This window comes from Camelus ferus, chromosome 1 (assembly GCF_009834535.1).
Source record: "Camelus ferus isolate YT-003-E chromosome 1, BCGSAC_Cfer_1.0, whole genome shotgun sequence".
Classification (NCBI taxonomy): domain Eukaryota; kingdom Metazoa; phylum Chordata; class Mammalia; order Artiodactyla; family Camelidae; genus Camelus; species Camelus ferus.
The window spans coordinates 81,368,377-81,396,231 of NC_045696.1; the positions used below are offsets into that span (position 1 = coordinate 81,368,377).

Consider the following 27,855-nt stretch of genomic DNA (forward strand, 5'->3'; position numbering starts at 1 on the left):
GGGAATTGTAACATGGATTCAGGCAAAGGACCAGCCAAAGGATGGCTTTTAATACAGAATCTCTAGTTAATACAGGAGGCCCCACTGAATGTGAAGGATAAAGGGAGGATGAGAAAGAAAAAAGCACCATCCTTAGCTTTGAGCCACCCACAAAATCAGTTCTTGGTAAACTTGCTTCTCTGGAGACCCATAGGAGTTCCTGCCAGGTCAGAACAAACGTCCTTTTAGTTAAAATTACTAAAACTAAAATTTGTATAGACCTTTGATATACACAGATTATCATCTTTTGTTCCCTGGGATTTTGGCAAGAGCCTGAAACTGGAAAAAATGAAATGGACTGGGTTAAGTGAAATGGCGTCTTGTAAGCCAGTGGTTTTCAAAGTGTGGTCACCTGGCAGCAGCACTAGCATCACCCAGAAACCTGGTGGAAATGCAGATTCTCAGGCCCATCCCAGATCTGCGGGTCAGCAACTCTAGGGGTGGGGCAGCCTGGCGGTCTGTGACTTAACAGCTTTCAGGTGATTCTGATGTGCTTTAAAGTTTGAGAACCACTGTTTTAAGCTATTTGAAGAAGAAAAGAAGATTTCTCCACTTTTACATAAGGAGGACGTTTCTAGAGGTTTTAGAGGATCTTTAAAATTTTGCATACCAAAAATGAAATATGAATTGAAATGAAGTATGAAATTTCATGAAAAATAAAGATAATGCAGCTGTTTTCACCCAGATGCCTTAAATTTCTGCCAGGCATCCACCTGTGTTACTAGTTCCACAAAATATTTTGAGGTCACTTTTGATTTCAGAATGCTGTTTGAATTTCAGAGTAGTGATACAATTGAGGATTCTTGGGTTTCAGTTTGTCTTTAGATTATGAGGTCCAAGATTCTTCAGCACTAGACAGCTTAGCATGTCTTTCCCTTGGTTGGTTTTATCTGTATACAATTAGTCCAGACCTAACCATCCATGGGGTACATTTTTATAGAAACTTCTCTTTTAACATACAAATCTCCTCTTTTAAAACCCCTAACTTTGACCTTTTTGGGTACTTTTGCCCTATAAAAAAGGGAAAACTTGTGAAACTTTATGAAGGGATTAAGAAGTGAAGATGTAGATAGCCTGGTGGCAGCTAATCGGATTAAGCATTCTTCAAGTGCTTCCATTTTTTATTTTTATTTTGGGGGCTCTTGTAAAGTAGGTTTGTTTTTTGTCCTACATATTTTTAAAATAAGCTTTGTTTAATGCATTTAATTATATTTAACACTGGTGTAAATTCAATTGGTTACAGTCCTATTCTGGCTGAAGGGGATCATTGAGCCAAATTGGACTTTGAGAATTTTTTCTGAACTACAATTAATAACATTCCAGATTTCAAACCTAAGCAGGTCTGAAGAGGCTGGGGCAGGGCTGCTCCAGGGGTTAGACCTCAAGGGCAACAGGAACTGGACCAGGCTGGTAGAAGAGGCTGTGGAAATGCCCCCTGCAGTCTGGGCGCTGAGATTTCAGTCCAAAGAGGGTCTGGTAGGTCCCTTGCACAAAGCAGATACTAGGTTAATGTTTGTTGAATTAAGTTTCATTTAGAAAGTACCCAGCCAAAACTGACTGGCCACTTTCCACATGGCAGGCACAGTGCTAGACTCAGAGATAAGAGATCAGACATGGCTCGTGTCTCCAGGGAGCTTACCTTGGTGATGGAGGAGGAGACAGGCTTACATAAGCACAGACAATAAAGTGTAAGCAGTGCTAATGGGACAGGGTCCCCCAAACTCTAGATTTTAATGATTTGTCTTAAAGAGCCACATTCTTACCCAAAGACTGCGTGTCTTCCCTGCATAAATAGCATCAACATATGCCAAATTGTGAGGCTTACAACTCTGAAAGAAACGTCCAGGTGTCAAGAGATATATGATCTCCTAACAGGTGAAAACCAGGTCCCCAGAAAGCAGGGCAGTGTAGTTGCTAGATGTGTGGGCGTGGGGTATGTGTAGGTTACAATCTGGAAACAGCACGTTTAGCTGTGAAATCTAGTTTGTTACTTAACCTCTCTCTACTGTACATTCTCATGTGTAAAATGAGAAAAATAATTGTGTCTGTCTCATGGTGGATTTAGTGAGTTCATAAGAAGTAAGATATTCAGAGCAATTCTTGTTTCATGGAGCACTCTCTAAAGTCAACGTTAGGAAGTTTAAAGGAGGAAGTTTGTAACGTTAGAAGAGAAGTGCTTGTAAATAGATTGTTTGGCTGGTCAGTAAATCTTCACAAAAAATGTTATTGTTATTATCATCACACTTACTTCACCAACTCCTCAGCAGTCCCAAGTCCATCGTTTAACTCTTTGCTAGGAACCCAGGTTCAGCCCTACAGCTCTAAATGGGAAATTCGGGAGCGCTTTTAAAAGGATGCTATAGAAGCTGTGGTGGGCTCTTGTGCTCCAGTTCTTTCTCCCCCAAATTTTATCTTCCCTTCCGCCGAGTAAGGTCCTAGCTGATCTGCTCAGTAACGCTGCTGTCATGCTGGTTTGCTGCTTAGATCCCACATCTGGTAGCTGTGAAATCCCAGGGACCTGCCTTGACCGCCTCCCAGTCGGTGCACGAGCAGCCCACGAAGGGCCTCTCTGGGTTTCAGGAGGCTCTGAGCGTGACCTCTCACCGCGTTGAGATGCCGCGCCAGAACTCGGATCCCACCTCTGAAAACCCTCCTCTCCCCACTCGCATTGAGAAGTTTGACCGAAGCTCTTGGTTACGACAGGAAGAAGACATTCCACCAAAGGTAATGTTACCGCGGTTTTTATCATCATCACTGTCATCGTCATCACTGTTAATTACTACCCCTGTTCCAGACCTGTCCTCATAGTGAAGACCATGACATCACCAAAGCACCGTCCCCTCTCGTGTTTTTTTGGTCCCTTCTCATTCCCAAGCTAAGATTTGGATTGTCATTTATCACTTCTGACCTCCCTTTTCCCCAAAGAAATGGAAGCTCAGGTAGATTGATTGACTTGGAAGCATACATCCTGTATCCAGGATTAGAACTCTCAACCCCAAGCATTCCAAACTGTTCTTTTACTCTTCATATTAAGAAATAGAATAATATGGATATTTTCCATAGATGACTTAATCTCTGTCTGGACAAATTTAAAACTTCCAGATAAAAAGTAGAAAATTTATTTACTCCTATTTTTAATAACACAAAGTGAAACCAGGTTTCAGGTGTTCACAAGATCGTATTGCACTTAGAATATTTTAGTTGGCTCCACTTAAGGAAGATTCCTACTGAGCCACGTTGTAATTTAATTCCAACCTTAATTAATTACTGAGGATTAAACTGTAGGGCAAAATGACCAGTCATCCCACTGGACAGAACAACCCTGAGTTTGGTTTCATTTGTTTAGTTTTTGCCCCTACCAAGTTATTATATATTAAAAAAAAAAAAAAGTCCTGAAATGAGACCATGCATCTCATTACAGACAACCTGGAAGTATTTCAAAATACTGGAGAATTTTTTGCCTCAGATTCTTTCCAGTTCAGGATTCCCCTTTCTCCTGAACTCATCCTGAACAGAATGTCTCACAGTTTCCTGAGATCAATACCATTGTTGATCCCAGGAGAAAAAAAAAAACTTTTCACCCAATGATTTTCAAGTATTTTTCCTCATCTTCCTCTCAAAAGGATATTATACCAGGATTTCCATTATTTTGAAAATGGAATTAGCAGATAGTGGCTCTTTTTGTTGGTGTCCTCCTCTTGTGGAAGCAGAGATACCATCAAGAAGGGTCCTTTAGGGAGCAAAGTTCAATCTGGAAAATAGGGTGGGCAGAGGAACAGACACAAGAGCTGGAGAAACATTTGAGGGTGTTGGTCCACACTCTAAAAATGCACAGGCACACGTTTATAATTCTGCGAGAAAAATTTAGATTGATACAAAGATTTTAGGTTTTCAGTAATTCATTAGACTTTCTCTCTACAGCTGTTTCAGTTTAGCAAATGAAAAGGGAAGAAGAGTAGTAGTAATATTGAACTTGAGCAGGCGGGAACACTGATAGAGTCATTCTGCTTCACTTGGCTGATTCGTCTTTCTAGGTCTTTATCTTAAAATGTATTATAATAACCAATAGAATTTGTATCAATGTTAAATATCATTTAATATATTAAACGATAATATTAAAACAAAGCCCAATTTTAAAATGTCTAGTACATTGACAAAAGAATGGATAAAGATGTGATTATATATATATGTATATACCACAATGGAATTTTATTCAGCCATAGAAGAATGAAATAATGCTATTTGCAGCAACTTGGATGGACCTAGAGATTATCATATTAAGTGAAGTAAGTTAGACAAAGACAAATATATGTATCGCTTATATGTGGAATCTTAAAAAAAATTATACAAATGAATTTATTCACAAAACAGAAATAGACTCAGAGACATAGAAAATGAACTTAGGGTTAACAAAAGGGAAAGGTGGGGGAGGGATAAAATATATACGTGTGTGTGTGTGTAACTGAATCACTTTTTCTACACCTGAAACTAATACAACATTGCAAATCAACTATACTTCAATTAAATAAATAAAAGTGAAATGTGCTATAAAACTATCTAGTACAAAATACAAACGCATTTTAAAAGAGCCTCCAAAAATAAATAAAAATTAAAGCACCTGACAAATGTTTAGCTCAACTAACTGTCACAGGTTATCTTTTCTTTCATTTCCTGGTCATGTCTCATAAAGTAAGTTTTTCCTCTTCCTCATATTGAACTCAGTTGGCGCAATTAACAGTATTTTATTTCATTAAAAAATGTTTCATAAAATGAGGTGTATTTGAATTCTACCTTAGACCCCTGATAAACTAATGATACATCTTCCCACTCTACCTCACAGTCTGACTGGTACTCACATAGTTTTTTTGTTTTTTTTTTTTTTTTTTTTTGAAGACCTTCTAGGATTTTCAGTATTAATCCTGTTTTGTATTATGTTTGCATATTGACCTTCCAAAGCACAATGTTTAGGGGTTTGTTTTTAATTTGTGACTGCAAGTTGATTAGGAAGTGGAAACACTTCAGGATCCCTTGCAGTAGCTTCTCTGAGCTCACTGACGTGTGGCTTCTGTCCCAAGTCCTAGCCCGATACCCTAGTTTCTCACCAGATTTTATAATCTCCTTATCTGTTCATCAATTGTTTTCTGAGTTAAAAATGGAACTCAGTTTATCCGGATGGCTCTCATCTGATGCAATTTCCAACAATCAGCTGAGTTAATGATACCCCAAAGAAATTTCTGGTATCCACCACACTTGTGCAAATGAAGGAGGTCAATTATTTTTGCCCAGTGAATCAAAATAATTAGTTTGGTCTGTTTCTAAATTTGTCTTTAAAATTAAGGACTGTACTCCTTAATGTTTGCTAAAGGTGCCTCTTTTGTTTGATGTTGTTTAGAGAGTTAAATATTTCTTTGAGAAATAAAACATGTTTCTTTCCTGTTTCTGATAGTTTCTGTGTCTCCTGGCAAATTGTAGAAAAGGAGTAGGCTGCTTTTCAGGCAGTCTCCTCTGGAAGCTATTTTATGGAAAATATTTCTGAACTCTGGTTTTCTTTCAGGTGCCTCAAAGAACAACTTCTATATCCCCAGCATTAGCAAGAAAGAATTCTCCTGGAAATGGTAGTGCTCTGGGACCCAGACTAGGATCTCAACCCATCAGAGCAAGGTAGGGAAGGAAGATGGTTAAGGTGAAGGGAAAAAACCCCACCTACTATGGTCATGATTGCTTTCCTAAAACATGTCTTCATTCTTTTTTCACTTCAGAGTTATGTTGACTGGCCACCCAGACTGTAAGCTTTGGTGGGCAGGACACACGCCTTTTATTTCTTCAGTAGCCTTTCACAGAAATCAGTGTATGGAAGTGGGGCTCATGAATGAACAGGTGAATGAATGAATCAGGGAATCAATGAATGAATCAACCCAGAAGCCAACTGAGTTTACCTTAACTTGACAGTTGTTAAATTGTGGGGGGAAAACTACAAATAGAAATTTGGTTGTAGTACCCCTGACCATTACTTCAGAGGCCACTTCATGAAGTCAGCCTGACTTGAGGTGATTTTTAGCATCAGGTCAAGAAATGTGCCCTGGGAACTATTGAGACAAAGTAATTGCCAAAGAAATGAGAGAGTGACCAGCTGCAGGGCTTCCCTAACTTGGCAAATTACAGAAGGACTCGTTCTTATGAGGAAATTATGTCTTTGGCATTAGGGAGGGTCACTGAAATACAGTCATGTTACCTCTGTTGCTCTGTGCTCGCCTAGAAAGTTCTACCAGCTGTATTCCTACAGTCAGGAAGCTGCACCCACCTACTGCTTGGTGTAGGGGTCTCAAGAGAAGCTGGAAAACAAACAGTATCCTTACAGTATCTGAGCAGATTTTATGTGGTGACTGATGCTGTTTGCTTCCCTCCGATTTTTCACGACGAGTAGGCTCCTTTTTAAGAGCAGCTGAAATAGCACATGGCCTCTGCTGAGACTATAAAAAGGATCTTGGGCAGGCTGTTTTATTCGCCTTTGTGTTCATAATAAGAGGAGGACTCTCTCTTGCTAGTCAAAGAGAAGGAGAGACTGGAAATGAAGGTTAGGACTATTTGTATTGTATACTATTGATCAGTAAAATAGGGAATGCTTTTGATCATAAAGCCTTAATGTTTCCCTTCCCATGAAAAGCCTTAGGAAGGAGTCAGTCCATAATTAAGGTGGAATGGTACTAAGAATGTTAGTCCCTTTATGGCAAAGAAGCTAGCCAGTTCTGAGTGGAGTTGCCAATTGCAGGAAGCCCTGAATGAGCCATTGTTTGTCCCGCAACTTGTCAGACTCCCGCTGAGCTGGTATTGCTACGCAGCCCTGGGGAAGCCTGTGGACTGGACTGTGCCCAGGGAGCCAAAGGAATGTCAGCCCGGGTTGCTGGCCTGAACTTTCCCCGTCTGCCTCTTACAGTGGCGCTAAGTCCCCAGTTATCAGTGCTTCTTGCTCCTTTGAACCCCGCCCGCCAGGCCGTGTTCCCTGGATCAGTTGCTTATAATTTTCATTGCTGTAGATCAAGCATCATTTCAACTTTAAGTTGTTTCCCCTCTAACAACCAAAGAAAGAGAACTATTGTTTTATAGTCAAATGAAAAGCAGCTCTTTGTTCCCTCTGAAATGTTTAATTTTAATGACCTTAGAACCCAAGATAGCTGCTGTTTGATGGTCAGTGGCTTGCAAAACATGTGCTTTTCCCCGGGAATCTCTTAAACATTGTACTTTGTCCAAAGAATGCAGACCTTGTGAAGACAGCCAACCCTTTCTGCTTATGGTGAAGGTAGGGAGGAAGTGAGCTAAGAGGTAATAACTATTTACCTACAATGAAAGCCGGAGGGACTGTGGGGAAGGGAAAGACGGAGAATCCCCCATCTCTGCCAGGTGGAACAATCCTGCCCAACAAGTCTACTTCTTGCAATCACGTATCTCCAAGTGACCAGTATTTAAGATGTGAATCAGACTATGCGACTCTTGATTGGATTGCATTTTTAAATGTTTTAGGATTCGGTATATTTACCATGATAGAGATGGCTTTAGTTCAGTTTTGCTGCATAATAAAGCATGCCAAAATGTAGTGGCCTGAAAGAGTAACGGTTTATTATTTCTGACGATCCTCTGGGTTGGCTAAAACATTGTTCTGCTGGTCTCACCTGGGCTCACTTATGCAGCTGCACTGGGCTGATGGAGTCAGCTGTACCTTTCATCCTGGACTTCTTGACTGGTGATTTCAGGACAGCATCACAAGCTCTTTGGAAGCCTTTGCTTCCATCGTCTTTGCTGATGTCCCATTGGGACCATAAGTCACACGGCCAAGTCCCCAGTCAGTATGTAAAGGAAATACCCAGGGACGTGGACACTGGGAGATGCGATTCACTGGGGGGGCATTACCGTAACACAGAGACTCTCCTACTTTCTGTTGGTTCCAATGAAGTCTTCATAGTTCTTTCTGTAGCATTTGTCAGACAACTGTCCATCCATAAAGCTATAAAAAAAGGGTTGCTTTAAATTTGTCCTTTGCAATGCCGTATGGACTCCCAAATGCCTTCTACTGTCAAGGTGATCAGTTGAGTTTAAATCAGGATTTGATTTGTTCATTTTTTAAATTTCTGTTTAAAAACATTCCATGTACTTTAACATTTAACTTTGATTCATGTGTTCTTTTAGAGCAAATTAAAATTTGATTAAATGAGTACATTTGGAGTATGAAAAGATTAAAATTAAGCCAGTAACAGCCAGTCAAAACCCAGTGACTAAACGCTTAAATTCAAAAAATAACTCTCTGTCCCGTCCCAAACCTATCTTCTCATGGCTCATTCGTTTTCACTGGCTGTGTCACCAAAGAACAAAGTAAAATGAATTTTGGCAGTCAGCCAGTTAATTATAGACTTGGCCCAAGTATTTGGGCCAAGAAATCACTTCGTAATCCTAATTTTCTGTTTTGACTTTTTATATGACTTAAGAAAATGGAATAATTTTCACTTTGCTGTGTGTTTTATAGACCAAGCAGCATTGTCTGCAGGATGGCAAATGTTTGAACTAAGAATTAGCATTTAAAGAAATCTATATGAATGTTTTCAAGTCTTTACACATTTGGATCTGAGTAGGCTCAGTTAGTATGTGAACGAGAGAAATCTCTTATTTCATGGAAGTCTTCTGAAATTGAGCCCTTCTAAGAGCATTTATCTCAGGCCCCTTGGCCCCAAGGCCAGACCACATTACTACAGAATAAGGAGGAGAAAAATATGAACAATGTGACATTTTCTCAAAACACTCATATTTTATCCCCAAAATAAAGAAGATAGAAAAGGCATTTTAAAGTTTTCCCTATTTCTATATATGGTTACACTTCCATCATACTCTGGCAGCAAAAGTAGCAATCTATCAAGATCAGCACCCACACTGGTTAGCTCTGGTGGGGCAGACTTGGGCTAATGAAGCCCAGGTCAGGGATGTAATGCTCTTGGGATCCAATTAGCGTCACACGGAGAGAGACCCTGAGCCCCAGTCAGAGATGCACATTTATCCCGGCGGGGCTGGTTCTGCTGACACCCAGGCCCCTCTTTTTTGCCAGGATGGCCCTGGCCCAGGCCTTATCATCTAATATGGCAGCAGCTTCCTCCCTGCCTCTGTCCTGGCCAGTGAGTGATTCATAAACTGGCCCTGGGAGGTCCATGTTCTCTGCCAGCTTTTACTGGCCATTGCCGCATAAGCCGCCCATTTCTTCTGACGACCACCCTCCCGTGGTTTCCTAACACAGACGTAGTACTCAGTGAGGGCGGTGTCCTCCGTACCAACGAGCCCCAGGAAAACCCCAGCTGCTGTGTCTTTGCTCAGGCTGTTCCCCCAGCCTTCCTGCTCACCCCTCCAAAGTCTAATCAAGTCCTGTCTCTTTCCTGACACCACCCTTGACCGTTCCAGGCTCCATTCATTGTTCCCAAACTCCAATCTTATTTATAGACCCTCAGTCGGCATATAGAGTTTTGCCTTGCTGTCTATTGTCTCCACAGTGCATGTCTCATCCCTGGGACTATGTTGTAACTTGCCTGCCTGCCCTGTGCCTGGTGCCCTCCCCCATCCCTCATACTGGTCCAGGTGTTTAATGGAAAGGTTTTGGTTAAATGATCAAAGGAGTGTGGCATTCGAACAAAGAGCTGGACCCTGGTACCACAGCACAGCCACCAGGGGAGATGCTCAGAGCTCACAGATCTCTGTTCTCTCGATAGATTTTTTTTTTTTTTACTATGAAGAACACTACATCTCCACAAAATGAGAGCATCCACCAAGGAACTTTAGTATGCCCATGGCCCTTAACCTCAATACAATTTTTAGAAAAAATATTTTTAGAATGTATTAATTATACTGAAATAATTCTTGACCACTACTGTTAAATAAAAGAGGACAATGAGGAAGAATTCATTACTTGGGAGTGAAAGAAGATAGGATTGTTTCTTTATGAAAAAATGAAAAATTTAAAATGTGGGCATTTCAGAAGTATTACACATTTATCGTTTTAGGTATTCGTCAAGTAGAGGGAGGGGGGGATGTTGCCATCATGGATCCAAATCTATTTCAATCAATTGAATGCTAATAGTATCACAAAAGAATGCCATAAAAATATCAAAAAATTTTAAAGTCTTCCTTAAGTTTACCAACACTCACTTCTGCAATTGATTTTACTGTTAGCTTGACTTAGCAACCCCTTTACCATAAAAACTTAAATGGTGAATATTGTCATAAATTCTACATTTATATGATCAAATTACTAAATTATAAAGATATATTTATTTTAACATATGTTTTGCAGGACCAGCTATGTCTTCCAATAACCCAGTATTTAAGAATTTTTTAACTTGACCAAATGGCTATGCCAAATACATTACCACAAAGCAAGGCTCTTGTGTTTTCAAAAGTAAATTATTTGGTTTAGTTGTTGCTGTCATGATGCCATTTGTGGTCAGGTTTTTATGGACTAAGCTACAAGTGTCCCAAGGGAAGGGGCCATATTATTTTCACATTTGTATGTGAAGCATCTGACACCCACACAGTGCAGACTGCCTGGTACCCACTTGAGACTCTTGAAATGGGCAGAGCAAAATGAAAGCAGAGAATTACATTCGAATGTGGTATCTCACTGCATTAAAACCATAGTGCTATGATGACTCTGTTAGTGGAATTCTCTTTGGGGAAGGAACTGAAGATGATGAAAACCTGGAGGGGCCCATGCTGTTCCCTAGGCAGTTGGACGGCAGTGGATAGGAGCTTTGAATTTCAGGTCTCACTAAATTATCCACTTACGCCAGCATTACAGAAGTCTAAAGGAAAAATGGAAAGGTCTGTGACTTAGAAATTAAACAGAAAGAGCTTACTAGAAATTTTGAGAATGCTGCTTATTTTTATAACAAGATCATAAAAATCTCACCAGTTGCCTCCCACCGCCACTGCTTGGATGTCTCCTCTTCTGCACAAGCCCCTGTGATCACCCCAAGTGGCCTGGGGCCCTGCTTTGTGCTCCCATATTGCCCTGTGCTCACTGCAGGCAAAGCATGAGTGAAGGTAGCTGTGTGTGTCAGGCTGAGCTGGCAGAGGGCACGGCTGTGTCTTGTTCATTACCGGATCTCAGTGCCACATATAGACCAACTGAGTGAGTGAATAAATAGCACTATTTTGGGGGTAGTAACAATATAAGGATGAATAATATAGTTAGGTTTATAACCAGTGGGGGCTGCTAGGCTGCCAACAAATGAATTAGTTCTTGATTTAGCACTTAATAATAATTACTTTCAAGCAAACCTCCTTTTGATAATGGACAATGTATATGAAGACTTCCTGCAAGAACTTTTAAAATGCAAAGATATCACTAGCTATGTGAGCAGAGAACTTAAGTCATTCACAGAAGAGGAATTACAAATAACAAATAAATGTGAATAAAAATTATTCTACCTCAACAGTAATTTTTTAAAACTACACTAAAACAGCAAGATATTATTTTTTTACATATTAGTCAGCTGTTCATAATAAAGTCCGGTAAGAATTCAGTGAAAATTGGCAGCATGTTTATACGTTCACATACACACATATGTGCACATATATACTCCAGTTTATGCCCTTCCACCCAAGAATTCCAATTCCAGGAGAGATGTGGTTGAATATTTGTATGCATCTAGATGGTTATTTCAGTGTTACATGTCATAGTGATGTACGGAAGCACCTAACGATAGAAGAATGGTTAAACTAATTCATCTATATAATGGACTGCTGTGCAGCCATTATTGTTTTTAGAAGCATAAGAAGCTCACAGTGCAGTTTAAGAGGGAAAAAAGCAAGATGCAAAATTGAATATACAGTGTGCTTCCATACATATGAAAGAAAAAACACTAGAAGGTAATATATCATATAGTGAAATATAGCTGAGTATCTCTCGATTCAGAGATTGCATGCTTTGCTTCCTGATTTTTAGCTTTTAATATTTTCAAGTATTTTCCAGTAAGCACAGGAACAGGGGTTTAAAGAAACCTCCTTTGAAGAGCCACCATTTCAGAACTAATGCATTTGGTGTGATGACCCAAGAGTTGGGTCAAGAGTTCCTGCCGTTCTGATTCAGAATCCACAGAGGATGGCATGATTGTTATCACCATTGACCCCTTTAATGCATGGTCGCATAAGCACTCTCTTTACCCCTTTGCACTGGGGATGGGACTGGAGGACGTATGTGTCCTTGAGAGTGTAGTCACTGTGCTCTGCTATCTGTGCAGTAACCCCGATCTTCGGAGAACCGAGCCCATCTTGGAGAGCCCCTTGCAGAGGACCAGCAGTGGCAGTTCCTCCAGCTCCAGCACCCCGAGCTCCCAGCCCAGCTCCCAAGGAGGCTCTCAGCCAGGATCACAAGCAGGATCTAGTGAACGGACCAGAGTTCGAGGTAAGCTTTCCCCTACCTTTCCAGGACAGCATTCCCTGAGGAGGAGAGCCATGGACAGGGAATCGGATGACTTCCTGACTTCTGTGACTTCTGGTCCTGGTGTGACCACTGCTGTGTGAGGCTAAAAAGCCACTTAACTGCTCTCAGCTTCAGCTCCGTAGGAGAGTGGACCACTATCCCCAGTTGTATGTGTGACATCAGTGTGAACTACACCCTTTCTCATTGCAGATACCAGTGTTTTCCAGAAAGATCACAGATTATTGGTCTTATTTGAAAATATAATCATCAGTCACCAGAATTTCCATTTTTATTTGATTGCCTGGTTAGAGTTTCGTGAACCCCCAAGTATCTTCTTCCCCTTGTGTCAATAGTCGCTTTTCGTATTCCGAACATAATTCATAGTACCAGGTATTTCTCAAAGTGAATTCAGTAAAGGCTAATGTAGAATAAATATACATTTGAGAGAAGATATAGTCTTTGACTCAGAAAATATATTTGACTCTCTTGGGTACTCCTATTAGAGAGGTAAAAATTAGCTTTTCTGACCATTTAATTCAAGTCATTCTTCATTGTTTAGTTTTCATTAATGAGGAAGCTGTGAAAAACATTAATATGGCCAGCTAATTATACATGATAACCTATTGTTTCTAGCTAATCAAACTGTGCTCTTCCTGAATAACCTTCTTCAGAAGGTAATTTTGCTTCCAAGTAATAAAGACCAGGACTTTTTAAAGTGCAGTTTGGAAAACACTTGTAAATTACTCTGCCAAGTGAAAACCACCAATTCTTTATTCTTTTTTAGCCTCTTCATTAGACGCAATCATAGTTTAGCTTCTAATATCTTTTTAAGATTTTAAATAAGTAAACTCACTGTATGTCCATTTTGAAAAGGTAGACGTCAGATGTGCAATGCTTGTGTCTCTGGCGGAGATGTGGACTGGCCTGCGGCTGCCCCAGATGCATTCTTCTGCCATCAGTGGCACAGTCCAGAGCTGTGTGTACTTTTGTGGCCTTGATCCAGATGCGAACTTCCTTACTTCAGAAAACTGCCATTCCTTTACCTTCTTTCTATTCGTAAGCAACTAAATATGCTTAGTTAGAGCCAATGCTAAAGAAAACCAAGCTTAGGCGTATCATTTTAATTCTGATTTTTAACTGAGGCTTAATTTTTATCTTCTGTCCTTTGGCCTCTAGTTCTTCTGGGTTAAAAGCCCTCCTATATCCCTGGTGTGTCCCTGCCCAGGAAAGATCACCTTAAAACCAAACGAAAGAATCTCTCCCACCGTAGATTGCTTCTTCTCTACCTTTGAGCTCATAACTGGGAAGGATGCTCCTTACTCCGTAGCTGTTAGGGAGCCCTCCCTCAACCCTTGCTCTGTAACTCTACCTTAGGGCCCTTCCCTTTAATCACCAACACGGCCCCCTACCCCCACCTCAGTCTTTCTTCCTTAAAGAACCCAGACAACCTCCCCGCATTCCTCCTCCCATTTAAAAGCCATTCCTCCAAATAAAATAGGTTTCTATTTTTGCCCATATTTCAACAAAAGAACTTCTGGTGGTTAAGTGGGAAAAGAAGAAACCAATCATAGAATGTCAACTTAGAGTCTGGTTAAGCACCATCACTGAGACTAGCTAGGACTTTGAGAAATCAGACAGAATCCCAGCTCTGCCCATATTTTCAGTGTGACCTTACGCCAGTTTTGTCATCGCTGTAAGTCTGTGTTCAGCTGTGAGGTAGGAAAGTGCCTCATCATTTAGTTGGAGGGAGGATTCAGTGACACAACTGACATAGAAAGCATCGGAGGGAGAGTATAGCTCAGTGATGGAGTGCATGCTCAGCGTGCAGGAGGTCCTGGATTTCATCCCCAGTACCTCCATTAAAAAATAAATAAACCTACCTACCTCCCCCCACTAAAAACATAAATAAATAAGACGTAGAAAACATTTAGCATTAAGCATTAAACCTGACACACAGTTAGTGCTCAGTAGATGGTGGTACTTGCTAGCTTTTCTTATTATTACCAGTGACTTCCAGCTTCCAAGTCTAAATGTGTTTGCCTGACTTTGTTCGCCTGAACATTTACTATTTTTTCATGCTTCTGCTTGAGAATTTGCCTAAGTGAATGACGTGTCTGCTGAGTAATCCCGGAGGATGACTCACCACAGAACTCCAGAATCGAGCCAGCGCTTTCTGACGGTCATTATCTTTCTTGGCCCTCTGTTTTGTCCTCTAGCCAACAGTAAATCCGAAGGATCACCTGTGCTCCCCCATGAGCCTTCCAAGGTGAAACCAGAAGAATCCAGGGACATTACCCGGCCTAGTCGACCAGCTGTGAGTGCTTTTCTTTCAGAGTTTTGAACTTTTTTAATATATACCTGAGAACCCACAGGATAAAGTAGTTGGGATACACTCATGACTGTGGAACAAAAATTGTTGAGATTAATAAGAAGGGATGCCAAGAGCATCCAGAAGGAAGTCATACCTGATTAAGAAAGAACTGAACAGATCTCGGATTGCTTCCCTGCCTGTGGATATTTTGCTGATCATTAGCACTACGTTAGGGAATAAAACAGGAAAAGAAATAACTCATGTTATTCTGTACTTTCTACTCAGCAACTTTGGCAAAAAGATGTTGAAACTAGCAGTTAAGGAGATTTGGGCACTTTCTATGGGTTTCCCTTATCTATTCTAGCCTCTCCCCCACATTATTTTCCATATGAATTAATATTGCAGTTTGTCTGCTGCTCAGGGACTATATTTTCTGGACCAAAACTTGATAAGCGTGGTCTGAGAGGGGACCTGGCAACTTGAAATCTAGCTTCGTTGCTGTACACGACAGATCCCAAATAGCCTTAAAGAAAGAAATAAGAGCGTGGAGGCTAAAATTTCAAAGTTGGAAGTTAATGTGGAATGAGTTACTATCCATTTGTCTTATTTAAAGTTTCCAAGAATCATTTCTTTGAAATGAATGTGATGTTTTGGTTTGCTCTATTTTTTTAACATGTTGAAGTAAGGAAGCACAGCGAGGGTGACGATGAAGGGAACCTGCAGTGTTCTGTTGAGTTCTTCTGGCCCTTTGGCGTTCACCGGTTGTTTACTAACAATTCCCATTTTGTGTCTAACCTGCTGCCTTTCTTCTGGCGTCTCCCTCTCCTGTGGACTCTTCTGGATTGGGTTCCTCTTATCTCAGAGCTATAAGAAAGCTATAGATGAGGTTAGTATTACCTTTACTCGGTCATGCTTTCACAAGATGTAAATATAAAACTGACTTCCTGGTGTTGATATTCAGAATGGTGGCCAACTGGATCACAGACTAAGCTCATTCCTTTGGGTGATCTGCTGGGAGGAGAGCCCCTTCAGCAGAGCCAGCCTGAGACCCTCAGACACCCGCCTAAAGCTCCAGAGACCGTCTTTCTAAGCCAAAATGTCACTTTTCCAATGTTACAGCCTGGCTAAAGCTAAGCCTCGGTGCTTTGTTATTGGCACGGTTTCTCCTTCTAGCATCTTCAGTAGCAAAGCCTGAGCTCTTAACCTGCACTCGCCAGCCTTGCTACAGGATGGCGGTTTTACTCACAAAGAGACATCATTCTAGGGCAGTCCAAATTTATAGTGTGTGATTTGTGAACAAAGAGTTACCGAGTATTGTTAGATTAATTTTGTGGGGCATTAACTACAGCAGCAGCAGCAACATCGACTTTATAGTTAATGCATCCTAGCAAGTTAAGTAACTCTATTTCCTTATCTGCGGAGACATTTTTCCATTAGAACAATATATGGCTTTGCCGATCTTAGGCAGCTTGCTAAGAAGGATGACTGCCTTACTGCTCCTTGTCAGACCTGCATGAATACAGCATAGTGGGGTTGTTTTCGAAGAGACAGGCCTTCTGCAAAGAGTCCTAACTGCATGGAATCTGAAGACTTACCATTATGGCTTTTAGGCTGTAGCTCTGCTGAGCGCCATTTGTGTGAAATGATACAGAAAAAGCGCTGGCTTTGGGGTCAACAGGCTGCTTTCAGATTCTGGTTCCCCCACTAAATCACTGGTGTGACCGGTCCCACAACCTCTCTGGGCCTCAGTTTCCTCCTGTATGAAACAGGGATAAAAACACCTGCCTTGCCTCGCTCACCAGGCTGTGTAGGATCACTCAAGGTCATGTGTGCAACAGCATTTTCTGACGTGTGAAGTGCTGCATGAAGCCAGGGCCTGGGGCACGACGCTCTTTCGGCAAGTGGGAGAAGCATGTTTCTGTGTGTGATCCTTACAAAAAGCCTCACTTTTTTAGAATTATGATCGCCTCACTCTTCAGAGTGATTTAGAAGGTTATTATCATAGTTAAAGGATTATTGCTCCTAAAAGAATGAGACTCTCCATATCTGCAGTGTGTGGATGGCGTTTATAGAAAGAACAAAGGGAAATGTTTTTAATTGCTCTGTGCTACAGCCTTGCCCCTTCTCCTCATAATAGTGAGAAGGACAGGGATTATCACAACTTTTATCAGTTTTCTTCCAAACACTTCTGGTACTAAGGTTGCCGATAAAATGGTTGTGTGTGTGCACAACTCACAGGAGATCTCATGAGTCCAGAAATTAGCTTGGAGGTGGCTATCATGAGGGAATAGGCTCTCATGGATTTCATCTGGTTAACCCAGGATAAAAAGGCTCTTAAAAATTGCCTTATTTATTTATTTTGGAATACTCCTGCACACTGGATAGAGCCCAGAGGTACAAGCAACTGAGGGAGTGCAAGCTGTGCACCAACATCTCTGGAGCCATGTATGATGGGAGAAAGCCCTCCAGCTGGTTCTTATAACCCTACCCCTTGAGTATCACTGGTCTGAACCACTGAAAATACAAGATTCCTTGGTTCTACCTAATGCAGTGGTCCTCCACCAGGGATGATTATCCTGCCACCCCTCACCTCCCCTAAGGGGACATTTGGCAAAGTCTGGAGTCAGTTTGGGTTGTCACAGCTTGGAGGTGGGAGGCAGTCTACTGGCATCTTGTGCATAGAGCAGAGAGATGCGGCTAAACATCCTACAATGCCCAGGAAGGCAACCTACGCTGGAGGATTATCCGGCCGCAAATGTCAAGAGTGCCACAGTCGGAAAACCTTGACCTAAATCTTTCTCCCGTCTCCATTCCTAGGTTTTGATATGGCTTTCCTCTCCAGTGAGTGATATGCCATTTGGATAACCCGAGATTGAAATGAAAAGTCTTAAAATGCTTAAAAAAAAAAACCCAAAACCCTGTTGCTTGCTATTGCTAATTTAATGGTTTGATTTTTGGTAGAAGTCAGTCTGGGGGAGTGTGCATTCATCTGGCAGTCCTGCCTAATGGACTGTGAGGTTGTGCAGTGCAGTCTGTGGTTGTTTCATACAGCCTTCCAAAATAAATTTTCTTTTTACTTTAGCATAATGAAATAGATGTCATGAAGATTAGATATATAAGCAAACACTGGCTTTATCACCATTTTATCATTGGTGTGTAGGAATCTGACAAATTCCAGCACATATCCATAGACTGGACGGAACTGGAATGATAACTTAGTGGTCCAGACCCTTTTCATTACGGTTGAAGATAATGATATCAAGTGACTTCTCCCTGTCATATCTTTAGATTTCCTAAAAAGGAAATAAATTACTTTAATATGTAAAGAAAAGACCAACTTAAAAATTTTTAACTATTATTTTAATAGTTTAAAAAATTGAAGTAAAATTTGAATAAACTATATTGTTTTTTAAAAGATACCTAAAAGAGTACTTCTTAAAATAAAAGTATGCCTAACTGTCAGATTAAACAAGCTTTACTGAAAGAAAAATTATGTCAAGTTGATTATAAAAAGTGCTACATCAAAGAAACGTTTGGGTAAGAGCCCCTTCACCACCTTCACATTTACTATGTAGTCAAAAAAATCTTACCCTTTTGCCGTATTTCTTTTTCAGTTATACATTCTCAAATATTCTCATGGTAAATAGTGATTTTTTTAATGCTTTTTAGCTCCAGGCTTGAGACAGCCAAGCAATAAATTATCGTAAAAACTCATTATATGGAGAAAATTGGTATTGTCAGAAAACAATGTATGAAAATGGATCTGAACCCAATGGTGTCAGTTTTAGATTGTGTCTGTTTTCTATAACTTTGCTATTGTAAGTTTTTCCGGAGTGGATGGATAAGTAACAAACTTCAGCTAAACACACAGACTATTGGCAAAGGAAGATTTATTTTCTTTGGCTGGGGTTAGTTTGGAGTTACTGTTACCTTGGGATTTTCATATATGTCTCACCCTCCAGGCTGTTACCAATTAAACTTAAAAGGAATTTGCAATTATTTCTAAAGTTTGAGGAAGGAAACCTTTTTAATAACACAGAAACAAATAAAAAAAAACTTTCTAATTAAAAGTGAAATTATAAAGCAAGTCAAAGCTTTAAAGTATTCATAAATACAGTGTTTGGGGAAAATTAGGTCATTTTAACAAGTGAGATTTTCTTTAAATCAATGGGCTTTGGACCAGCTAAATATTTCTAAATAGTTCTGATTTTTTTTAAATCTTCTTTGTCTTGTTTTGAAATGTCAGAGATAAGGAAAACCAATCCATGGGGAAAATGTATTATTAATTTAAATAAATCATAGCTAATATTATATTTTACTCAGAATTATTGACATTGGAAATAAACTCGTTTAAACCATATTCTCTCTTTAAATTATAATAAAATGCATTATTAATGACAAGTTACATTTTAAATGCTAATCATATTCTTTGATAAGACATAACATGGTCCTAACATAGGAAGGAAAAATACAAAATAAATTTATCTAACTTTTCATTATTTTATTGGTTTGGAGGATTATAAAGGCCTTTTATGTTCATTGCCTTAACAAATGTCTAAACTGTGTTTTCCCAGTGTGTTCAAGTATAACAGACCTTTCATTTTCTCCTCAATTTGGTAAAGATAAACACTGGTATTTGTCAAGAGGAAAGAAGTAAAAAGCTGAAATCTGAATGTTAGCTTTTCTTGTTTTAGCCCATTGCCAAAGAGACTAGAAATAAATTTGCATAAAATTCTCTGTGGTAACTTCCCCCCCTTTGAAAGGTATCATTATATTTAATCTTCTCTGAATCTTTTAAATACAGTTCTAATTTCATTTCCAGAGATGGGATGAATATACCCACCGAGGTTGAGGCCACGCGTGTGTGCATGCGTGTGAGAGCCCAGCAAGCGTGTTTGGGTGGAAAATGCACAGTCTGAATTTTCAGAAGTTTCCCTTTTCCAGGGGCTTCCATTCACATGACTACAGAACCAATTTGAACGTCATAATTGCTTTCCCTTTGATTTGTATGAAATTAGAAAGAAATGACTCCTTCACTTAACACTTTGAACTTCCTAAATTTCTAGACCAAACAAAACACCTGAAGCATTTCCTGTCCCTAGTTTTAACCAGCCTAGCAGTGCCTGGCATAGACAACAGTAAAGAAACAAGATGATCTGTTGTGTCCTCAAGATAAAATTATAGTTGTAGTTTAGTCACACACATTGATCACCATTTTTCTTCTAACCAAGCAGGACAGATTGTCAAGTGTCGTTTAGATCAGCTAGATTGCTCTAACCTCACATCAGGTGAATTGGACAAATATATTTCTGCGTTGAAATAAAGAGAGAATATGGCCATAAGAAAACTGTGAGATTTAGTATCTTCAAATGAGTTTCTTTCTCCCTAATCCCCTGTCTCTCACTGAATGCTCTGATTCCCACATGGGTCACTAATATAGGGAGAAATGGTAAGACTGACATCGAATTGCTTTTTCTCCATTTGCATGCTGTGTGCCAAGGGCAGTTTAACCCATGCAAATTAGAGCTGCCATGCTTTTGCAGAACTGCTTCCCTCTGCATTGCTCTGAAAGCATGTGAAATCGAAGGTAGTCAGATCCTGAGCACACTGCCTGCCATGTGCCTGGTGATTAAATACCACGTCATCACATCCATAAGGCTAAAGGTTTCATCATACTCATGGAAAACGGAAAATTGACCTCTTCCTTTCAGTGTTTGCACATTCATTTCAGTATTCTTCGCCAGGGTTTCTGCCAGGTGACTGCGGTCTGAAACAAAAGAAAACAAAACACCTATCATTCTGGAAGAGAACTCTTTTTTTGTTTGTTCGTTTTATTGTCTTTTTTGTTTGTTTTAATTTGTTGTTGTTCCTCTTGATTAACTCAGCTCTGTGGCTATAAATTCCAGTGGCACTGGGCTTTGGGGTGGGCCATTATTTGATGTGGTGCCTCTGCTCTCCAGGGAATGATGACACACCAAGTGAGTCATTGTGGTAGCTGGAACCTTGGGAGTTGCTCCGTTCTGTGACTGATGCTAGAATTTGGTATGGGGCAATCACAAGAGGGGAAAGGCCATGCCTGTGGCTTGGGCAGGAGTCCCAAAATACTGGGGAACAATTTCTAATCCTGTGTATTTTCCCATTAACTCAGAGGGTTGGTGACCAACTTCACCTTCCCAAAATAAAACGAGAAGGCAATGTTTGTATATATGTGTACACACACAATGCACATACACATATATACACGTGCAGATTCAGAACTGAACAGTCTCGGTCTAGCAACTGGTTTTGAACAACGTTTTAATTTATTTCATCTTTCTTTTCTAGTTTCTCCGTGCTACAAACATCATTTTCTTGGTTTCATGCAGTAACTCTGTCTGTAACAGTTCTATATAGAGCTTTTCCTTCTTGTTGCTTAAGCTGGAGCACTGACTTGCTGAGAGATGCTGGTTTGGTTGTATCTACGCTTCATATCTGCTGGGCAAACTTCTCTCTTGTAGGATCTGACGGCATTAGCCAAAGAATTAAGAGAACTTCGGATTGAAGAAACCAACCGCCCGCTGAAGAAGGTGACGGATTACTCCTCCTCAAGTGAGGAGTCGGAAAGTAGCGACGAAGAGGAGGAAGATGGGGAGAGCGAGGCCCAGGACGGGACGGTGGCTGTCAGCGACATACCCCGACTGATGTAAGAGGCTGGCTTTCTACTTTGGGGCCAGGAGGGGCTAGGTCTCCAAAACGAAAGGACAGGAGGTGTGAACTAAACATAGATGGTGTATGTGTCTCTGGCAGGATCGGTTGACTTTGGGGATTCATGTTTTTATTACAGCATCTATAGCCAGCTCTCTCCCTGGACACAGTCACTTAGAACAGGTAGCATTTCTACAACCGCATGTGCTTTATCTAGACTGTTGCTGGGTTGACTGTCCTGCTGGTGACAATTTCTTGATTCTTGTCATCCCAGGGCAGATGGATAGTGACAGCCACACTGTTGTCACATGCCTGTCCCCCCGGAACTGAAAGAGTGAGATCACAGGCAGTGGCACTTAGGGGTTAAAGTGGACAGCGTGAGACCTCTAGCTTACCATCCCCACCGCCACTCAGGAGGAATGCCCGAGGCAGCGTGGGTTAGCATCCCAGCAGAAGAATCAGGAGTTGAACAAACCTGCAAAGAAACTTCTGAGTGTTTGACTTAAATACGTCCCTATTAAGATTTTCTACTTCATCGTCTCCATTCTCCCTTTCATGTGATCCTTTTTGCTGCGGCCTGTGACTTCACCACAGACATCCCATCTGTCTCTTTGCAGTCTTCTTTTTTTAGGTATTTATACCTGTATTTATAGCTACCTGTCTTTCCCTTCGTATCTGCAGCCTTTATGTCATCTCTTTTTTAAAAAAAAAATGAGGAGTCTCACTTTTTCTTCTTCTCATCATCTGGATCCTATAAAAGAACCTCTCCTCTTCCCCTATTGCTTCCCCAATTCAAACATACTCATACAATCACACTCACATGCATCTCTCATTTCCTCCCCTAAATAAACATAAGGTTCCCTTGCCCTGGTTTGCTCTCACTTGGATAACAAGTGATGCTAACTTTTCTAGCTTCACTCCTCCTTCACTTCCATTTCTTTGGTTCAGCTACTACTGTCGGTCATTACACCACATTTACTCCCTGTAGAGAAGGTGCCATTTCAGGCCACAGATTACTGTTTTGTCCAGCAGAGATTGGAAAGACAGGACCGGCAAATCTGCAGGAAATGTCATCCATTGATTAACAATCGCTCAGACAAGCAATTCTGAGAGGCAAATCCAATTATCATAACTGAAAATCCATATACTTGTTATTTTATTGCTGATTACCCAGATATTGACAACCATAAATATGCTAAAATATGACATTTTGAAACAAATTGCATTAAGTTGCTTTTTTTTAATAGCAAATAAAATTGTTCTAGAGGCAAAATCACTAATCCAGAACATTCCTGCAGAATATACTGGTCCTTTCAGTTTTTGTCATGACTCAGCATTGGTTAATTCTTCTAACAGATGTTTTAAATTCCCTTTAAGTACTGAACATACAACTATGAGGATGAGGGTGGATTATGAATTCAAAAGATTGGTAAGACATGCACTGTGTTTTAGACCCCATACTGAGGGCTTTGAGCCATTCAAGAAGTGTGTACATGAATTCCACCTTCCAAAAGTTTACATTCTAGTTGGAGAGAGACAAAATTATATATGGAAAATTTCAGAGTAATATAAATAGTTGGAAGAATAGCCAAAGACGACCTTGGAAGAGATGTGCATTTGATTTTTAAGCCTCCTGTCATGTTTTGCAAGGCTCTTAGTGATATTCATCCTTGTATCTCTAAAGGCAAGTCCTCTCTTCCTCCAGTACAGAAACACCCACCTTCCTAAAATTGCCTAAATATACCATGCTGTGCTTCCTCTCTGCTGTCTGGCACTCTGCTGTCTGGCACTCTCCTGTCCCTTTAGAAATCACCTCCTCACAGCCCAGCCTGCACAGATAGACGCCCCCCCACCTTCCATGCTGCACTGAATCTCCTGTGTATTCCCACCATTTCCAGGAGTGCCTTGAATCTGGTTATTTATTACAAGTTGTCTCCCTCTCTGGGCTGTGAGATCCTTGGGGTTGAGGATTGTGCCTTATTCTCTCTACTCTTAACACTTTGCATGTTGTCTGGTATACAGTTGATCTTCAGTGACTCTGATTTACATTTAGCTGCACTGAACTGAAATTGCAAATCCTGGCTTCAAGGAGTTTATAGCCTAATCCAGGGAAAGACATGGACACGAGTAACTGTCATCAGGGTAGAAAGGAACACGGAGTCATGTTAGACTCCCAGGCGGGTAGAGTGGAAGGAAATGCATGGAAGGTTAAGTTTGGTGGGGATGGGGATGTAGGGGCTGTGAGGGGGGAAGTCAGTCTTGAAACTAGACCAAGAAGTGCATTTATCACGCAGCCACTGGGGAACCACTGAAGGTCTCGAGTTACATGATCAGTGCTATGTCTGAAAGAAATCATTTCAGCAAGACGATTTGGAAGAACAGACTAGATACTGGTAAAGGAATTCAAAGGAGCTGTTGCTGTAATCCTGAGAAATAATAAATGGGCTACACTGAATTCTTAAAGTAGAGGCAAAACTTGACGTGGCTCTTAAAAAATTCTCAAATTTTAGACAGGTTGACATGATTATCCATTAAAAAGCACTTGAAATATTTAATTATATATGAAACATACTCAGTGAAAGAACAGGATACAAATGTGTGTGCATATGTTTATTCCAACTTGGTAAATTATGCATTTTTGTGAATATAAAATATATACATTCTTTTCTGCTACAGCACGGTAGTTATATACCTAAGAATTGTTTCTTTAGGAATAGGATATTTCTGAGTTAGGCTGCTTCTTACAGACATTTTTACCACTTGTATTTTCTACTGTGAAAATAAACCTTTGCTTTTTGTGCTATATATTTTTGGAGAAAAAAATACAAATATACTGCAACACAGTTCACTACCGTGAAGTGTATACAAAAGAGCTTTTCAGAAATGGAGCCCAGTCGTTCAGACAAACAGCTGTAGATCCTGATGTGCAAAACAACAACCTCTGCTGCGTACAGTGCTGGCTTCATCTTTGTAGTATAAAGTATAATCTATGAGAGTGCACGTAACTAAGACTGTATTCTATCACTAACCAACTGCACTGACTTCCTGATGCCTTCTGCATAGAAAAATAATGAGTGAAGGAAAATTACAGTAGTGGTTGCCTCTGAATTACACAGCTATAAGGGATTTTTATTTTATGTATAGCCCCAATTTTTTGATGAGCATGCACTATTTTTACAATCAGGAAAAATAAATGCTTTATATAGAACAGGAGGGAATGAAAGGCACATAAGCTGATTTGCTTCAGACCAAGCAAGCCGGAGAGGCAGCCTTTTGTATCAGTATCTTCCCTCAAGTATGCTTCAGGGCAGTACGTGTGAGGCACAGTTTTGATCATTAGGACCATCTTTTGCTATCATTGTCACTGAATTTTGTACAGTCTCGTAAAATGCAGTCTGGGCGATGAAAGCCATGGTTCTGACCCTGTTACCCACCTGGGCCGTTGTCACACTCCCCTTGCCCGCAGTCCTCTCTGCCGTCCTGTCCACGGTGCGGGCTCTGGCCGTGCTGTATCCCTTGTGCCCTACAACTCTTTTCATTCCTGGGGCCCACGAGGACCCCAGCATGTGCTCCAGCCAAACTGACCCACTCATCATTCTTTACAAATGCCTTGCACTTTTCCAATTTTGTGCCTTTTCTTGGAGTGACCTCTCCCTCTGTCCCACATTCTTACATCCTACCTTGGATTTGAGTATTTCTGTTATGCTTTTATGCTCTTCCAGATGCTAACCTCTTTAGTTTCAGGAACTGTGTCTTCTTCAGCTGTTATATCTGCTACCCAGTGCCAAATCAAGGGCCTTTCACGTGGCAGGTGTTCAATAAATGTGTATTGAATTGAATTAAATCAATACCTGCAGGAATACTTTTTGACAAATCCAATTAGAGGAAATTATTGTTCTAAACATGTGGACTAATTACAGTAAATTTTCTGTAGTTTTCCTTCTAATTAGTTGATGTGATTTATTTTTACAGCCTTTATAAAACTTCAAACAATTAATTTTCCTACCCAGACTCTATAGCCAAAAAATAATTTTTAGAACAAAGGATTATTTTACCTATAAAATGTTAAAGTGTTTTTAGCTTTATTGTCTTTAAATCATTGCCCTTTAAATTCTTTCATTATTAATCAACTTTATTTTTTATTTTTAAAATTTTTTTTCAAGAACTTAAAGTGAGGATTTATTAAATAATAGTACACTCTCAAGGAGAGAGTGGGCAGACTCAGGTGAGTAACTGCCTAAACTTTACTTTTTGGAACAGTTTTCGATTTACTGAAAAATTGTGCAGATAGTACAGAGAGTTCCCATGTTACTCCCCCACCTCACCCCACCGCTGCACACAGTTTTCCCTGTTATTAACACTGTACATTAGTATGTACATATGTTATAACTAATGAACCAATATCGATACACCTTACTGAAGTCCAAAGTTTATTCAGATTTCCTTAGTTTTTACCTAATGTCCTTTTTCTGTTCCAGATCCCGTTCAGGATACCACATTACTTTTAGTTATTTCATTGTCATGTCTCCTTAGACTCCTCTTGGCTGTGGGTTTCTCAGACTTCCCTTGTTTTTGATCAAGTTGGCAGTTTTAAAGAGTCCTGATTAGGTATACTATAGAATACCCCTCTAGTGGAATGTATCTGATGTTAGTCTCATGATTAGACTAGGGCTACTGTTTGGGGGAGGAAGGTCACAGAGTTTGCATGTCATTTTTATCATATTGTATCAATGGTATATACTATCAACATGACTTACCACTGTTGACATTGACTTTGAGCATCTGGCTGAAGTAGTGGTTTCTCTGCTGTGAAGTAACTACCCCCCAACCCCCTTTTCCATATGTGCTCTTTGGAAAGAAGCCGCTGTGCACAGCTCCCACTTAAGGAGTGGGGAGTTGTGTTCACCCTTCTTGGGGCAGAGTAGCTACATAATTTATGTGGAATTCTTCTGTACGGGAGACTTGTCTCTTCTCCTGCATTTATTAATTTATTCACACTTTTATTTATATCAGTGTAGATTCATGGGTATTTATTTAGAACTTTGGATAACAACCAAATACTTTATTTTGTGGCTCAAGTTGTCCCAGCTTTAACTGTTGGAAGCTCTTGTGTCCCTTTGACTGACATCCCCCATCAAGCTCTTCCTCACTTTCTGACACTATCAGATGCTGCAGGTTCATCCTGTGTATTTCCCACTCCAGTCCTGGAATCAACAATGTCTCCAAGGAGTCCTGATTCCTTGTTATTAAACAATGATATTAGAAGATTTGGGCACTAGGTATGCTCATTGCTACTGGAATTGAATTTCTTTAAGGCCGTCTCAGCTGACAGAACAAGGAGATATATGTGTGTATATTAACCCATGTATGCACACATATTTATAAACATTTCTGTATGTAGCCATCTGTGTCTATAGTAAGCTAAAGATGAGTTCAGCCAGATTTCCTCAGCTGATGTATTACCACGCAGATCATTCTAGCACCCTTCCCTTCCTTGTCTGTAAATCCTCAGCCCAACAGTAAGAAACCTGGCTCTCTCAATCTACCAACCATTTACTTAATTGTCTACTTCCAGTGTATACAAATAGCAGTATCACAATGGTTAATCTGTACCCCCGTGGGAAAAAAACTTTATCAACCAGAGTATAGTGCTTATGTGCAGTTTCTTTTGCCTTTAATTGTATAGACTCCATTTGTTTCCACAGTTACTTAGGTCAACATCTTGTGCCCCACCCCGCTCATGGAAATATGTTTTTAATACATTTGTAATACAGTTAGATTCTCTTGTCACAGTCTACATTCTTTCCTGGGATCTTCTAACCTCCTAAATGATTTTGTTTAATTTGCATACTTTAAGGGTCACTCTTTGTACTATAAAATTCTATGACATATGTGAACAGATTTTTTTGTTGTTATCCTATTATAACAACATTGTTTTGGCACATTCTATACAGAAAAGTGAACTCAATGCCAAAGTCACTTTTTAAATTTTAAAAAGGTGAAACTCAACATTAGTTATTCAGGACATTTTAAATATGCTAATAATTATCCTCTTAAATGATTGCTCATCAATTCGTAGAAGAGCTATATTTTGACAATAAACTTGAATGAAATCTTACTAGAGCCATTAAACAAAGACTTTGGCCCAAGACCTTCAATGATTGATTAAACATTTACTGGATGCTGCCTGCATGCCAGCAGGCACAGTGCTTGGCACTGAAGAAACAGACAGTAATAAGGCCTGAAATTGCAGGGACATGCGTCAAGCGCGTTGGCAGAGATGTGCAGAGGGTAACGTGGAAGCAGAGTGAAGATCACCTGAACTATCCCAGTGGCGCTGGGGTGGGGCTGGGGTACCTGAACTGCATTT

The 27,855-nt window shown here is 40.2% G+C and overlaps 1 protein-coding gene across 8 annotated transcripts in view; it reads left to right on the forward strand.

Moving 5' to 3' along the window:
- TNIK (TRAF2 and NCK interacting kinase) overlaps window positions 1-27,855 on the forward strand; it is a 362,683-nt gene that overhangs the window by 299,243 nt on the left and 35,585 nt on the right. For 5 of the 8 annotated variants that reach the window (XM_032484363.1, XM_014562072.2, XM_006188085.3 and 2 more), the window contains 6 exons: window positions 2,524-2,763; window positions 5,594-5,700; window positions 12,309-12,472; window positions 14,707-14,804; window positions 15,664-15,687; window positions 21,299-21,483. In XM_032484363.1, coding sequence (XP_032340254.1) covers window positions 2,524-2,763; window positions 5,594-5,700; window positions 12,309-12,472; window positions 14,707-14,804; window positions 15,664-15,687; window positions 21,299-21,483 — 818 coding nt within the window. The remainder of the gene's footprint in view (window positions 1-2,523; window positions 2,764-5,593; window positions 5,701-12,308; window positions 12,473-14,706; window positions 14,805-15,663; window positions 15,688-21,298; window positions 21,484-27,855) is intronic. The other 3 variants (XM_014562073.2, XM_006188086.3, XM_006188088.3) reach the window with 1 other exon arrangement.